The 16,016-nt window shown below is 40.3% G+C and overlaps 1 protein-coding gene across 1 annotated transcript in view; it reads left to right on the top strand.

The window, feature by feature from the left end:
* LOC311245348 (uncharacterized protein) overlaps positions 1 to 16,016 on the top strand; it is a gene marked incomplete at its 5' end in the record, with an annotated part of 72,502 nt that overhangs the window by 23,903 nt on the left and 32,583 nt on the right. Inside the window, 9 exons of the mRNA XM_084335191.1 lie at positions 361 to 385; positions 2,565 to 2,877; positions 3,971 to 4,123; positions 5,429 to 5,479; positions 5,960 to 6,019; positions 7,040 to 7,099; positions 11,723 to 11,782; positions 13,605 to 13,664; positions 15,452 to 15,511. Of these exons, the coding sequence (XP_084191317.1) occupies positions 361 to 385; positions 2,565 to 2,877; positions 3,971 to 4,123; positions 5,429 to 5,479; positions 5,960 to 6,019; positions 7,040 to 7,099; positions 11,723 to 11,782; positions 13,605 to 13,664; positions 15,452 to 15,511 (842 nt within the window). The remainder of the gene's footprint in view (positions 1 to 360; positions 386 to 2,564; positions 2,878 to 3,970; positions 4,124 to 5,428; positions 5,480 to 5,959; positions 6,020 to 7,039; positions 7,100 to 11,722; positions 11,783 to 13,604; positions 13,665 to 15,451; positions 15,512 to 16,016) is intronic.

Genomic DNA, 16,016 nt, shown 5'->3' with positions numbered 1-16,016 from the left:
CCCAGACCGACAGTACGGCAGTGCAACGACCAGGACCATGACACACATAGGGAATTGGCATAATGACTCAATTGTGGAGAAAATGGGAGAAAAAACAAGTGAGTGCTTGCAATTCAACACAGAAAACAACATAGAATGCACTGCTTGAAATCTGCTAAACTAGTAGAATCTGTGCCTTCCTTCCCTATGTTCTCCTCTCCCCGTCCCCTACCTTCTCTCCCTCTCAGTCCCTCTCCCCCTCCCAGCATCCTCCTCTCCTCTGCAATCCTCCACAAGATATATCCTGATATGAAAATAAAAACATAATTAAGAATATATCAAACATTTTGACTTACAGCAATGTTTTCATTTTACTTCCAGAGTCCAGCTGACGTTTTACAGAAAGGTGAGTTCAACGTATATTTATTTGTATTCATCCTTTATCTCCTAGTCTCACTGGAGCCAGTGCAACTTCTACAATAGCTACACTGTATCATAGGACCACAGTTCACAGTTCAAATCAAGTGGATTTATATCATAATTCGTCACCAGATGATTATATAATGATGATGCATAATGATCATAAATGGAATGAGATAATAAGACTGATTTTCCCTCAATTGTAAAAAAGAAAAAAACATTTAAAAGTCATAATCACTTACAGGAGATCGTAGGAAACGCTTCCTCAAATATTTTTGGGTTGTATTTGATTTAACTTCTTAAAGGAAGTTTAAATGTCCATCGAATTATTAGTTATAAAAAAATAAGATGTAAATTTTATTTTTTAACTCCCATCCCACTAATAAATACAAAAGACGAAAGATATAAAAAATAAAAACCAGTTACTTCATTTTTGCACAGAGATACATCAAAGCGTTTCGACTTTCATTAAAGTTATTTATTGGTGAAATATGGTGATTTGGAAGATAATGTATCTTTTGATGGCCTCTCTTTTTCCTCCTAGTATTTGAAGAGGTGTGTTTGGAGCGATGTGGGGTTTGAGCCAGACGGTCGGAGCCTAACTCAGTCCCTCTTCTCCTTCTGTTTCAGGGGGGAAGGCGCTGAGAGCCCCTTAAACAGCAGGAGAAGACGACTGGGGGAACGCTCTGATTCACAAAGAGACTGACTGACATTCAATCTCACAAACAGGCAGGCAGACAGACAGACAGGCAGGAATATATATATATATATATATATATATATATATATATATATATATATATATATATATATATATATATATATATATATATATATATATATATATATATATATATATATATATATATATATATATATATATATATATGTTTGTTTTTGTTTTTTTTGCCAGGTTTGGCCCATTGAGATCCAAGATCTCGTTTACAAGGGAGACCTGGCCAAGATAGCAGCAACAGACTATCAGAATAAAACACCTATACATTACAGATACAAGTATACAATTACAAAGTGATCAGATACAACATTTGCACACAGAAAACCTATAGTTTAATATATATACTGTAAATGCACATATATTATTGTATCAGATATATTAGACATGCATTCATATCTACTGTATGGCAATGTACTGTATGCGTTTCCACTTTATCATCAAAGCCTGTAGAAATAGGTTAAAAGGTTAAAAGACAAATGAAATAAGATAAGATAAGATTAGATACAAAATGGCATGGCAGCTAAACATGTGATGTGAATGTAGATTGAATGTGGTAACATTATTTATTTTTTTACATTGACGCTGTTAGTTAATATTGGACTAAACCAGGCTGCTATTTCTGAGTTATGTTTGGATGAGAATTTTCGAAGCACTTTTTCTCTGTACCTTGATGTACTCAAAGACATTTTCAAATTGTGGGTTTAATTTAATTGTATTATTTTATATAATGTTCAAGTTGAATGCTGAACCAAAAAAGCTTTTGCTATGCCCAAAAACTAAGGCTTAAAAAAAGTATATACTTCAAATAGGCTTACTTTGCACTATGATCTCTTTCCATCGCCTTGAACTGTGAAACTATGAGTTTTGTGATACTGTTCATTCTATAAGTCTCATTCGACTTGACTTGGGAAAGACATGCAATTTAAATTGAAAAAAATAAATATGTATATTTTTATTTTATTCAGTCTTGTTGACAAGATGCCTGAATATGATAGCAGCTATATATTTTCTATTATATATACTATTTATTATATATATTGTATATTATTATACAATAAAGATATTGCCTGAAATGTGTTGTGTTTTTTTATCCACCGTTATAGCCTGCTAAATGCACACACACACATACACACACAACACACACAAAATTATAATAAATGGCTGTATCTTTCCCACTGCATCATCTGAACTGAAACCTTTAACATTTCCAATGTGACATCAATACACCAAACCCCTTCCTGACCATTTCTACCCCTATCTTCCAACCTAAACCCACCAGTTAGTTATTATTCTCAACAGCCCCCAGACAAAATGACCCCCCCTGCTGTGACCTGGTAGTTGACTGGGCTGAAGTCATAAACACACACTGTCTAATAAATCAATTTAAATATGCAGAAAGACAAAAACTACCTTTTCTACCCTTCAACAGTTTCAGTGAAACTCAAACCCGACATAGTTCTAGAAGATGTGGACTCAGACAACGAGGGTAAACAGGAGAACAAGGCCCCATCTAAAACCTCAAGAGTCCGGGTGCCGCCCACACCGACACAGCAGGCTCAGTCAATGACCTCGTCGACTACGGCCGCACAGTCGACTAACACCGAAGCACCCGCACAGAATGTCGCGGACACTGCCAAGATCACTCTGGAGGACGCCGAGACCCAGACGGGCCGCTGGACGCCGTTCATCGACAGCATCAAGAAGGAAGCTGAGGGGGTTGCCATGGCTACCATGGAAGAACGGTAATGGGGGGCAATGGAGATGAGAACTCTTGACAGCAATAGTGATACTGAGACTTGTTTACAAGATACAGTAATAAGACACCAATTATTACAGATTTGTTGATATATTTCAAATGTTTCAATGTGTGCATTGACTTGCACAGAGCAACTGTTGTCTCTTCCAAAATTGAGGACAAATGGCCATTCTAAGACCTCTATTATAACCACTTGCTGTTGTTCCTTAGAGGCTACATTAACCCTTTCACTACCACACTACAGAAAGTTAACATTTCACTACCACACCCTACAGACGGTTAACCGTCTAGTGTGGTAGTGAAAGGGTTAACCTTCTGTAGTGTGGTTGTGAAAGGGTTAACCCTTTGGTAGTGTGGTAGTGAAAGGGTTAATTTAGTCCCATTTGCCAATCCCCATCCGAGCATCCCAGCTGGAGGCGGAGCCAATATCTGCAATGTCCATTAGCTCAAGACATGTGTCATCACCTTGATGGCTCCTGAACCATAACGAGATCGAATTTATCTATCAGATACCTGTACATTTCAATGCAAGATCTTACTGAAGGCCCCTCCACCTCTAAACATTCTAATTTAACCCCTGAATATATTCTACAGTGGTAGTCATTGAAATCTCAAACCCTGCCCTCTTTTCCTTGATCCTTCAATTACAACTGTTGCCTCCCATGTGTGTGTGTGTGTGTGTGTGTGTGTGTGTGTGTGTGTGTGTGTTGACCCATGTATAGGGATTTTTAAATGTAGCAAATGGGGATTTTTGATTGAGGAGGTAGAATTATATGTATACTGCAATTTCAAATAACATGATCAGTGCCAACTTCTCCCCAAGCTACAAATTGTACATTTTGTACAAAATACAGTATGAAAAATACAAAATATTCAACAAAATGCAAATATTCAACTTAAATAACCAAATAAATGTCAAGAATCATAATGCAAATTTAGGTTTTTTACATGTTTTCCGAGATCTCTGGGAGCTCATAATAATCACAATGATATGTTTGGCTCTAACAGGTAATTAGAAAATAATATATATTATTATTTTTAAATGTATTCGCTAATTATCCTGTGTGGTCCCGGTCCAGTCTCATGCAGGAGCGTGTTGAGATGACACGCATGGCTGAGGAGGTGGCCAGGCAGGCTGCAGAGGCGGCCATCAGACAGATGACTGCTGAGAACCAGAAGGAAAACTCTATCAACCTCTCCATCTACAGCGAAGACCTGCTGGAGGACGCAGAGTATGTGTGTGTGAGAGAAAGAGAGAGAGAGAGAGAGAGAGAGAGAGAGAGAGAGAGAGAGAGAGAGAGAGAGAGAGAGAGAGAGAGAGAGAGAGAGAGAGAACAAAAGGAGGGAGAGAGAGAAACAACAAAAAGAGGGAGAAGGAGAGAGAGAGACAGAGAGAGACACAGAGAGAGAAACAACAAGAGGAGGGAGAGACAGAGAGAGAGAAACAACAAAAGGAGAGAGATAAACTACAAAAGAAGGGAGAAAGAGAGAGACAGATAGAGACAACAAAAGGAGGGAGAAGGAGAGAGGGAGAGAGAGACAGAGAGAGAGAGCAACAACAAAAGGAGGGAGAAAGAGAGAGACAACAAAAGGGGGGAGTGAGAGAAAGAAACAACAAAAGGAGGGAGAAAGAGAGACAGAGAGAGAGAGAGCGAGCGAGAGAGAGAGAGAGAGAGAGAAAGAGAGAGAGAGAGCGAGAGAGAGCGAGAGAGAGAGAAAAACAACAAAAGGAGGGAGAGAGAGAAACAACAAAATGAGGGAGAAAGAGAGAGAGACAGAGAGAGAGAAACAACAAAAAGAAGGAGAAGGAGACAGAGACACAGAGACACAGAGAGAGAGAAACAACAAAAGGAGGGAGAGAGAGAAACAACAAAAGGAGGGAGAGAGAGAAACAACAAAATGAGGGAGAAAGAGAGACAGAGAGAGAGAGGGGGGAGAGAGAGAGAGAGAGGGGGAGAGAGAGAGAGAGAGAGAGAGAGAGAGAGAGAGAGGGGGGATGGAGAGAGAGAGAGAAACAACAAAAAGAGGGAGAAGGAGAGAGAGAGACAGAGAGAGACAGAGAGAGAAACAACAAGAGGAGGGAGAGACAGAGAGAGAAACAACAAAAGGAGAGAGAGAAACTACAAAAGGAGGGATAAGGAGAGAGGGAGAGAGAGACAGAGAGAGAGAGCAACAACAAAAGGAGGGAGAAAGAGAGAGACAACAAAAGGGGGGAGAGTGAGAGAAAGAAACAACAAAAGGAGGGAGAAAGAGACAGAGAGAGAGAGAGAGAGAGCGAGCGAGCGAGAGAGAGAGAGAGAGAGAGAAAGAGAGAGAGAGAGAGAGAGAGAGAGAGAGAGAGAGAGAGAGAGAGAGAGAGAGAGAGAGAGAGAAAAAAACAACAAAAGGAGGGAGAGAGAGAGGAGCATATGTGCATGTGCGCTTGTGCACATAATCAAGTTGGCATACATGTGTGTTTATGTGCCTGTGTGTATATTGATTCTAGCATCATGTGTTGTGTTGTATTGTAAATGTGTCTCACTGCTCGTGGTAACCAGGTTGCAGGTTCCAACAGATGAGGACAATGGGATGAAGAATGGAAGCACAGAGTAAGGAACCATCGATAGAGAGGTTTTGAGCCTCTCAATAGGGAACACGAAGAACGTTATAATGTTTCATAGAGTCCTATAGGGTTTGTGTAGTCCATAGGCTTAGTTTAACTTAAGACAACGTAGTCACCCCTATAGAAGACATTTAGCATAGGTTAGATGTTTTGTAGTTTTGGTACTTTTACTAGCCAATTAGTAAAATGCTATTATCAGTGTTTATAAACGGTATCTATATGTGAGAGTGTGTGGGTGAGAGAGAGAGAGAGAGAGAGAGAGAGAGAGAGAGAGAGAGAGAGAGAGAGAGAGAGAGAGAGAGAGAGAGAGAGAGAGAGACATGTGCACATGGAGATTGACCATGAACGACAGAGAAGGATGCGGACATGTGTGTGTGTGTGTGTGTGTGTGTGTGTGTGTGTGTGTGTGTGTGTGTGCGCGTGTGTTGTATTGTGTTGTGTCTCACTGTGTGCTCATTATGACCAGGTCGCAGGGTCCAACAGATGAGGAGAGTGAGGTGGAGAGCAGGCAGAATGCAAACACAGAGTAAGGATACAAAGGATACAAGCTAATGTCAGCTAGCAAATGTTTCAGCTCACGCTAGTTCGTTTTACAGTCTATGGTTAAGACCATCACTTGCGTTGTAACTGTAACATTCAGTAGCTGATCCTAATAGACAAAGAGGACACTAGACGCTTTGCATTGTGGGACAGATGGGACACTCTTGATAGCTTCACACATGGGGGCAGCCATTATTTATACAGTCCCCCCATTTGAGAGAGGTTATACCGGTATGTTGTATAGAATAGAATAGAATAGAAATACTTTTATTATCCTGAGGGAAATTTGACACTGCAAATCGCTCAACATTAAACATTTAGACAGAACAGGTCACGAATAAGAATAACAAAACAAATCAAATAGCCTAGGATAAGAATAGAAAAAAAATTAATACAAATGGAATAGAATATACAGTAAATAAATACAGTAAAAATATATTGAAGTCTACAGTAGGTGTAATATTGCACTGTGCTTCCTGTGGCGTTCAGTGCTGCATTTAGGTAGTGTGAGCCTTTCATGTGTTTTAACGAGCCTATATTCATAGTATTTCCATGACATTTCTTGCCAACCAGAATGGCTCAGTGGCACAACTAATTGGCCTCGTTGTCATTTAATGATAATTACCTGCTAGTTGATTACAATAACCTGTTGTTTACCAATCAAATGTCTGCAATGTAATACTATGAAGAGAGAATGAATGAAGGTTTTCTCACACATGTAGGAGTGATACAGTGAGTATGCATGTGTATATACTGTATACACATGTAGGCTATGTATGTAGGCTATTTGTGTGTGTGTGTGTGTGTGTGTGTGTGTGTGTGTGTGTGTGTGTGTGTGTGTGTGTGTGTGTGTGTGTGTGTGTGTGTGTGCGTGCGTGTGTGTGTGTGTGTGTGTGTGTGTTTGTGCACTCACACATATGAGTATTTTGACTCTATATTCCTGTGATGTGTTGTATTGTGTTGTGTTGTATTGTGTTGTGTCTCACTGTGTGCTCACCGTGACCAGGTTGCAGGCTCTTCCAGATGAGAAGATTGAGGTGGAGATCAGGCAGAATACAAACACAGAGTAAGCAACCAAGAGCATTTGTAAAACATAGGCTAGTCAACAGGCGTAGTTAAAAACCCATCCTCTCATTTACAGGTTAGTTTAAAAGTGAATGTAGCCTCCCTAGATCATAGGACTTGTTGCATTGTAGCCTACCATAGAATTTGAATGTAGTTTGAGTTAATCCCAATTTGCAGCTGGCCCATGGGCCGTTTTTATTTAATTGTCTTGTAGCTGACTGTGTGTTGTATTTACCTTTTAACCCCAGGTAGCCTATATTAGAATTTCCCAATTTTATAAAAATGCAGGAGACACAAAAATGTAAATGTAAGTCAGCTCAAGCCACTTTCAAGTCAGCTCAAGCTGAATACAAACATTAAGAAACCAGGAACACAAGGGATGTATAATAAATATCATGAATTACTTGACAGCTAGGGCGGCTAGGTGGTGTAGTGGGCAAGGCACTCGCCACCAGTGTGGAGACGCTAGGATTCGCGTGTTCGAATCCAGCTCTCCACATTGTTTTTCAGTTTGGCTGGTCGTCCGCAGTAATACACATTGGCCGTATTACGGGGAGGGAAAACTGAAGGGTGGGGATCGAACGTTGTGAACAAGCGACTCCTACAAGTCGGTTGGTGCGCCTGCGCAGTAGAATCAGGAAGTGTCGGGGGCAGCGTGAGCCTCCCACGCGTTACTCCTCGACACTGAGAGATCGAGCTGCGCAGGTGAAAAGATGCGACTGCTGTTACCTCAAGTACCGGAGGGGACTTGTGCTATGTATGACTTAGTCCACATTGCAGCCGGCTTGTGGGAGGCAAGAAACAGCGTTCGTGACAGGGGAGGGTTGAATTGGATGATACGAAATTGGGATGGGAGAAAATATGAAAAAATGGGAGAAAAAGTGGATAAAAAAAAAAGAATTACTTGACAGCTCTTGTGGGAACCTTGGTCCAGATATAGTCAACGGTCCTAGTAGTAGTGTAACATGAAAATAAATGGATACATAGGCTACCGTAAATAAATAGGTACATAAATAAATACTCATCTTCTCATTTGTAAGCTGACAATTGAATAGTGAGATTGTCAGATTGTTAGGCCTAGTTGTGTTGTGTGCCCATAGTTTTAAGATGAGTTACTCATCCTAAACATGTAGACGCATGCAGCTGTGCCCTCACAGGAAAACAACAAGGGACTCTATTAAATATGGCCGCCCCCAGGGGAGCATGTCTATGTTCCCCGGGTCCGATGTTCCCCGGGTCCTATGTTCCCCGGGTCCTATGTTCCCCGGTAGCGATAGCAGGGGCGTTTTTTGGGTTAGAAAACATTGGGGGCTTCAGCCCAGGGGGGTGGAGGGGGGGGGGTCACCCCCCTCTTTTTTTTTTTTTTTTTTTCTTTTTTTTTAAGCACAGAAATACGCAATTTTTGATTAATTAGAGATGAATACTGAATAACTAGAATCATTAGAGGTTCTCAAAGTGAGGTCCAGGTCCATGAGAGGGATATGGGCAGTCCCTAGAAAATTCAAAGTTAACAGGACCAAATCATCAGTTTCTTATTTATTTATTTATTTAGCCAGATAAAACATTGATCTGGTCCAAGAAGCCCCAACAGGAGTACAAATATACATATATACACATATATATACATATAATATATATACATATACTGTACATACATACACATATACACCAATAACAAAATAAAAACACAGTTAATTGTAGATACACAATCAGGTTTAAGCACTATAAAAATGCAGCAGGTGAGTTCACCTGTCTTCAACCAAAATGGAAGGAGAGTGAAGTACTGTACACAGAGAACGTGAAAATATACAATACATTCACCAAACACTACACAAGACAACCAATGATGCAGACTGATGAAAATATACATTTTCTCCCATTTTCCCAAATCAGTCAACATGGAGAATCACAACAAAAAATTATCTTGCCAGATCCAGCTAGGCAAAGAGATAATGTCTAGTATTTTCTGTTTACATTTTTTCAAAAAAAAAATTGTGTTACTGTAATTTTAACCTGTACTGGATACAGTATTTTATGTTTGTCTGATATTGGCTGAGCTTACAGTGTTATGCACATAGTAGCATGAAAACTGGGACATGTATTGTTGTGATTCTCCATGTTGAAATGTTGACTGATTTGGTTATATGGAGAGAAAATGTTATTTTTTTCATCAGTCTGCATCATTGATTTGGGTATATGTAGATAAATAAATTATATTTTCATCAGTCTACAGCATTGGTCTTGTGTAGTGTTTGGTGAATTTATTGTATATTTGCACATTATCTGCGTACTTCACTTACAGTACTCTAATCACTGAGAAGTAGAATTGCTAAATGTGTTTTAGGTTAAGCACAGCAGTGTGTGTAACTGGTTCAAACAGAATTAAGTCATTATGTAACGTGTGTTTCATATGGTAACAAAATTAGTGTATGGTTTTGACAAGTGTTTAATTTAGCAAAGGATCTGAGGTGTTCTGATAATTGTGTGTGTGGTTGTGCTAATTGTGTGTTTTGAAACACCGGGCCCCGTTTTCAAAATCATGCTTAGGCAATCGAAAAAAAACTATTGTGTGTTTCATTATATACATATGTTTCAGTCTTCTCATTAAAAAAAGATTCGATTTTTGGGTCTTTTCCTGCCTTTGGTCCGCTTTGCATTCACATCTCAAATGAACCGCAGCAGGGTTCACTTGCAAGAGTGAATGAGCTTTCACACCACCCCAAACCAACCGGACTATCCGAGGTTCGATTAAAGCTTATTATAGGACACTGGACATGGGTATGGATGGCTCCAGGTGCTGCTGCGTTAAAGTGCACATCTTCAATATCTGTACTATTTAAAAGCACAGTGCAGGACACACTCAAAGGTTATCGCACATCAGAGATGGCAGTGGACATGTATGACAGGACAAAGGCCAGATTGAGGAACATACTACCAGCCAAAGGAGGAAGCAGAAAAGGATGGACGAGTATGTAGTTGAGTCATCTTGTGGCACAAGCTCAGACCTCTGCTCAGGAGATCAGCTGAGACAGAGACTGTTCTATCCAGTCGTCGACAGAATGCTGCAAGAGCTTGAGAGCAGGTTCTCATGAGTTGGATAACAATTTATGAGAGGCATACAGGCATGTTATCCAGCCTCAGACCAGTTTCTCTCAGTGGAATTGCTGCAACCCCTCGCCACACATTACAATATCCAACTATTGCCAGAGGAGATCACAGTTGCAAAGTGTTTCCTGGTCAGGACAGGCAGAGATGCAGTCCCTACTATCCAAAGTGTCTTTTCCCTCCTGGATGATAATAATAATAATAATAATGCATTTGATTTATAAGGCGCCTTTCAGGACACAAAAAAAAAAGTCCACAAATCGGTGAATGAAAGAATTATAGGATCAAATGAAAACTACTTACTAAAAAATGTTTAAAAGTACTAAAAACCAACAAAAAATACCAAACACTAACAAACATTCAGCACAGACAATGGGGATGCTGACATAAAAAAAAAAAAAAAAAAATGTAAACAATTTTTTTTTTTTTTTTTTTTAGATCCGGGGCTAGGAGAAAAACATCCGGGGCTAAAGCCCCGGAAGCCCAGGGCTAACGACGCCACTGAGCGATAGATAGTCAGACCACCAGCCCTGATTCCAAACTCTAACCTTAACCAACTTCGAAAGAGGGCCTAAGCTTAACCAGTTCAAAACAAGGCGGACATTAATAATTAATAAAATAATAAAAATGTATTAAATTTTCAATCGATCAATCAATCAATTGGGGAACATAGGACCGGGGGAACATAGGGATGACCCCGTCCCCAGTAGGCCTCCTGGTGATGACTCATGCTTCTAATACACCCCACAATGCAAAGCATTTATCACACCTACTTTTTCTGTTAGCTAGTGTTAGCACCAACATTAGCTACCAAAGGATACAAGCTAATGTCAGCTAGCAAATGTTTCAGCTTACACTAGTTTGTTTTACAGTCTATGGTTAAGGCCATCTTTGAATAACACTCACTAGCGTTATAACTGTAACATTCAGTAGCTGATCCTAATAGACAAAGAGGACACTAGACGCTTTGCATTGTGGGACAGATGGGACACTCTTGATAGCTTCACACATGGGGGCACAATTATTGATACAGTTCCCCCCATTTGAGAGAGGTTATATGTTGTACTTTCATGTGTTTTAACGAGCCTATATGCATAGTATTTCCATGACATTTCTTGCCAACCAGAATGACTCAGTGACACAACTAATTGGCCTCGTTGTCATTTAATGATAATTACCTGCTAGTTGATTACAATAACCTGTTGTTTACCAATCAAATGTCTGCAATGTAATACTATGAAGAGAGAATGAATGAAGGTGTTCTCACACATGTAGGAGTGATACAGTGAGTATGCATGTGTATATACTGTATACACATGTAGGCTATGTATGTAGGCTATTTGTGTGTGTGTGTGTGTGTGTGTGTGTGTGCGTGTGTGTGTGTGTGTGTGTGTGTGTGTGTGTGTGTGTGTGTGTGTGCACTCACACATATGAGTATTTTGACTCTATATTCCTGTGATGTGTTGTATTGTGTTGTGTTGTATTGTGTTGTGTCTCACTGTGTGCTCACCGTGACCAGGTTGCAGGCTCTTCCAGATGAGGAGATTGAGGTGGAGATCAGGCAGAATACAAACACAGAGTAAGCAACCAAGAGCATTTGTAAAACATAGGCTAGTCAACAGGCGTAGTTAAAAACCCATCCTCTCATTTACAGGTTAGTTTAAAAGTGAATGTAGCCTAGATCATAGGACTTGTTGCATTGTAGCCTACCATAGAATTTGAATGTAGTTTGAGTTAATCCCAATTTGCAGCTGGCCCATGGGCAGTTTTTATTTAATTGTCTTGTAGCTGACTGTGTGTTGTATTTACCTTTTAACCCCAGGTAGCCTAATTGCTTTAGAATTTCCCAATTTCATAAAAATGCAGGAGACACAAACATGTAAATGTAAAGTCAGCTCAAGCCTCTTTCAAGTCAGCTCAAGCTGAATACAAACAGTAAGAAACCAGGAACACAAGGGATGTATAATAAATATCATGAATTACTTGACAGCTCTTGTGGGAACCTTGGTCCAGATATAGTCAACGGTCCTAGTAGTGTAACATGAAAATAAATGAATACATAGGCTACCGTAAATAAATAGGTACATAAATAAATACTCATCTTCTCATTTGTAAGCTGACAATTGAATAGTGAGATTGTCAGATTGTTAGGCCTAGTTGTGTTGTGTGCCCATAGTTTTAAGATGAGTTACTCATCCTAAACATGTAGACGCATGCAGCTGTGCCCTCACAGGAAAACAACAAGGCACTCTATTAAATATGGCCGCCCCCAGGGGAGCATGTCTATGTTCCCCGGGTCCGATGTTCCCCGGGTCCGATGTTCCCCGGTAGCGATAGATAGTCAGACCACCAGCCCTGATTCCAAACTCTAACCTTAACCAACTTCGAAAGAGGCCCTAAGCTTAACCAGTTCGAAACAAGGCGGACATTAATAATTAATAAAATAATAAAAATGTATTAAATTTTCAATCGATCAATCAATCAATTGGGGAACATAGGACCGGGGGAACATAGGGATGACCCCGCCCCCAGTAGGCCTCCTGGTGATGACTCATGCTTCTAATACACCCCACAATGCAAAGCATTTATCACACCTACTTTTTCTGTTAGCTAGTGTTAGCACCAACATTAGCTACCAAAGGATACAAGCTAATGTCAGCTAGCAAATGTTTCAGCTTACACTAGTTCGTTTTACAGTCTATGGTTAAGGCCATCTTTGAATAACACTCACTAGCGTTATAACTGTAACATTCAGTAGCTGATCCTAATAGACAAAGAGGACACTAGACGCTTTGCATTGTGGGACAGATGGGACACTCTTGATAGCTTCACACATGGGGGCACAATTATTGATACAGTTCCCCCCATTTGAGATAGGTTATATGTTGTACTTTCATGTGTTTTAACGAGCCTATATGCATAGTATTTCCATGACATTTCTTGCCAACCAGAATGACTCAGTGGCACAACTAATTGGCCTCGTTGTCATTTAATGATAATTACCTGCTAGTTGATTACAATAACCTGTTGTTTACCAATCAAATGTCTGCAATGTAATACTATGAAGAGAGAATGAATGAAGGTGTTCTCACACATGTAGGAGTGATACAGTGAGTATGCATGTGTATATACTGTATACACATGTAGGCTATGTATGTAGGCTATTTGTGTGTGTGTGTGTGTGTGTGTGTGTGTGTGTGTGTGTGTGTGTGTGTGTGTGTGTGTGTGTGTGTGTGTGTGTGTGTGTGTGTGTGTGTGTGTGTGTGTGTGTGTGTGTGTGTGTGTGTGTGTGTGTGTTGTGCACTCACACATATGAGTATTTTGACTCTATATTCCTGTGATGTGTTGTATTGTGTTGTGTTGTATTGTGTTGTGTCTCACTGTGTGCTCACCGTGACCAGGTTGCAGGCTCTTCCAGATGAGAAGATTGAGGTGGAGATCAGGCAGAATACAAACACAGAGTAAGCAACCAAGAGCATTTGGAAAACATAGGCTAGTCAACAGGCGTAGTTAAAAACCCATCCTCTCATTTACAGGTTAGTTTAAAAGTGAATGTAGCCTAGATCATAGGACTTGTTGCATTGTAGCCTACCATAGAATTTGAATGTAGTTTGAGTTAATCCCAATTTGCAGCTGGCCCATGGGCCGTTTTTATTTAATTGTCTTGTAGCTGACTGTGTGTTGTATTTACCTTTTAACCCCAGGTAGCCTATATTAGAATTTCCCAATTTTATAAAAATGCAGGAGACACAAAAATGTAAATGTAAAGTCAGCTCAAGCCACTTTCAAGTCAGCTCAAGCTGAATACAAACATTAAGAAACCAGGAACACAAGGGATGTATAATAAATATCATGAATTACTTGACAGTTCTTGTGGGAACCTTGGTCCAGATATAGTCAACGGTCCTAGTAGTAGTGTAACATGAAAATAAATGGATACATAGGCTACCGTAAATAAATAGGTACATAAATAAATACTCATCTTCTCATTTGTAAGCTGACAATTGAATAGTGAGATTGTCAGATTGTTAGGCCTAGTTGTGTTGTGTGCCCATAGTTTTAAGATGAGTTACTCATCCTAAACATGTAGACGCATGCAGCTGTGCCCTCACAGGAAAACAACAAGGGACTCTATTAAATATGGCCGCCCCCAGGGGAGCATGTCTATGTTCCCCGGGTCCGATGTTCCCCGGGTCCTATGTTCCCCGGGTCCTATGTTCCCCGGTAGCGATAGATAGTCAGACCACCAGCCCTGATTCCAAACTCTAACCTTAACCAACTTCGAAAGAGGGCCTAAGCTTAACCAGTTCGAAACAAGGCGGACATTAATAATTAATCAAATAAAATAAATTTATTAAATTTTCAATCGATCAATCAATCAATTGGGGAACATACGACCGGGGGAACATAGGGATGACCCCGCCCCCAGTAGGCCTCCTGGTGATGACTCATGCTTTTAATACACCCCACAATGCAAAGCATTTATCACACCTACTTTTTCTGTTAGCTAGTGTTAGCACCAACATTAGCTACCAAAGGATACAAGCTAATGTCAGCTAGCAAATGTTTCAGCTTACACTAGTTCGTTTTACAGTCTATGGTTAAGGCCATCTTTGAATAACACTCACTAGCGTTATAACTGTAACATTCAGTAGCTGATCCTAATAGACAAAGAGGACACTAGACGCTTTGCATTGTGGGACAGATGGGACACTCTTGATAGCTTCACACATGGGGGCACAATTATTGATACAGTTCCCCCCATTTGAGAGAGGTTATATGTTGTACTTTCATGTGTTTTAACGTGCCTATATTCATAGTATTTCCATGACATTTCTTGCCAACCAGAATGGCTCAGTGGCACAACTAATTGGCCTCGTTGTCATTTAATGATAATTACCTGCTAGTTGATTACAATAACCTGTTGTTTACCAATCAAATGTCTGCAATGTAATACTATGAAGAGAGAATGAATGAAGGGTAGTGTGTTCTCACACATGTAGGAGTGATACAGTGAGTATGCATGTGTGTATATGTATGCACATGTAGGCTATTTGTGTGTGTGTGTGTGTGTGTGTGTGTGTGTGTGTGTGTGTGTATGTGTGTGTGTGTGTGTGTGTGTGTGTGTGTGTGTTTGTGCGTGCGTGCACACATGTGAGTATTTTGACTCTATATTCCTGTGGTGTGTTGTATTGTGTTGTGTTGTGTTGTGTTGTGTTGTGTCTCACTGTGTGCTCACCGTGACCAGGTTGCAGGCTCTTCCAGATGAGGAGATTGAGGTGGAGATCAGGCAGAATACAAACACAGAGTAAGAAACCAAGAGCATTTGGAAAACATAGGCTAGTCAACAGGCGTAGTTAAAAACCCATCCTCTCATTTACAGGTTAGTTTAAAAGTGAATGTAGATCTAGGACTTGTTGCATTGTAGCCTACCATAGAATTTGAATGTAGTTTGAGTTCATCCCAATTTTGCAGCTGTTTTTATTTAATTTGATTGTAGCTGACTGTGTTTTATTTACCTTTTAACCCCAAGTAGCCCCCTATGCTTTTACCAAACGGTTCGTGTTTCCGCGTTCCCGTTTTGCGCTCTGATTGGCCACGCACGTGTCTGGTCATGTGACATGTGCGCCCAATCGCATGACGCGCCAATTTCCGCCTCGACCAGCAGCAAACTACCTAACGCCAACGATCCACACTCTAACCTTAACCAACTTCGAAAGAGTGCCTAAGCTTAACCGGCGAAAGAACTTGCCGTCACTCACACGATTGGGCGCACATGTCACATGACCAGAAACGTCAGTGGCCAATCAGAG

Source organism: Notolepis coatsorum (genome assembly GCF_963971535.1).
Source record: "Notolepis coatsorum genome assembly, chromosome: 18".
NCBI lineage: Eukaryota > Metazoa > Chordata > Actinopteri > Aulopiformes > Paralepididae > Notolepis > Notolepis coatsorum.
The sequence above is the reverse complement of the archived record's forward strand: the minus strand, read 5'-3'. Positions and strand labels throughout refer to the sequence as shown.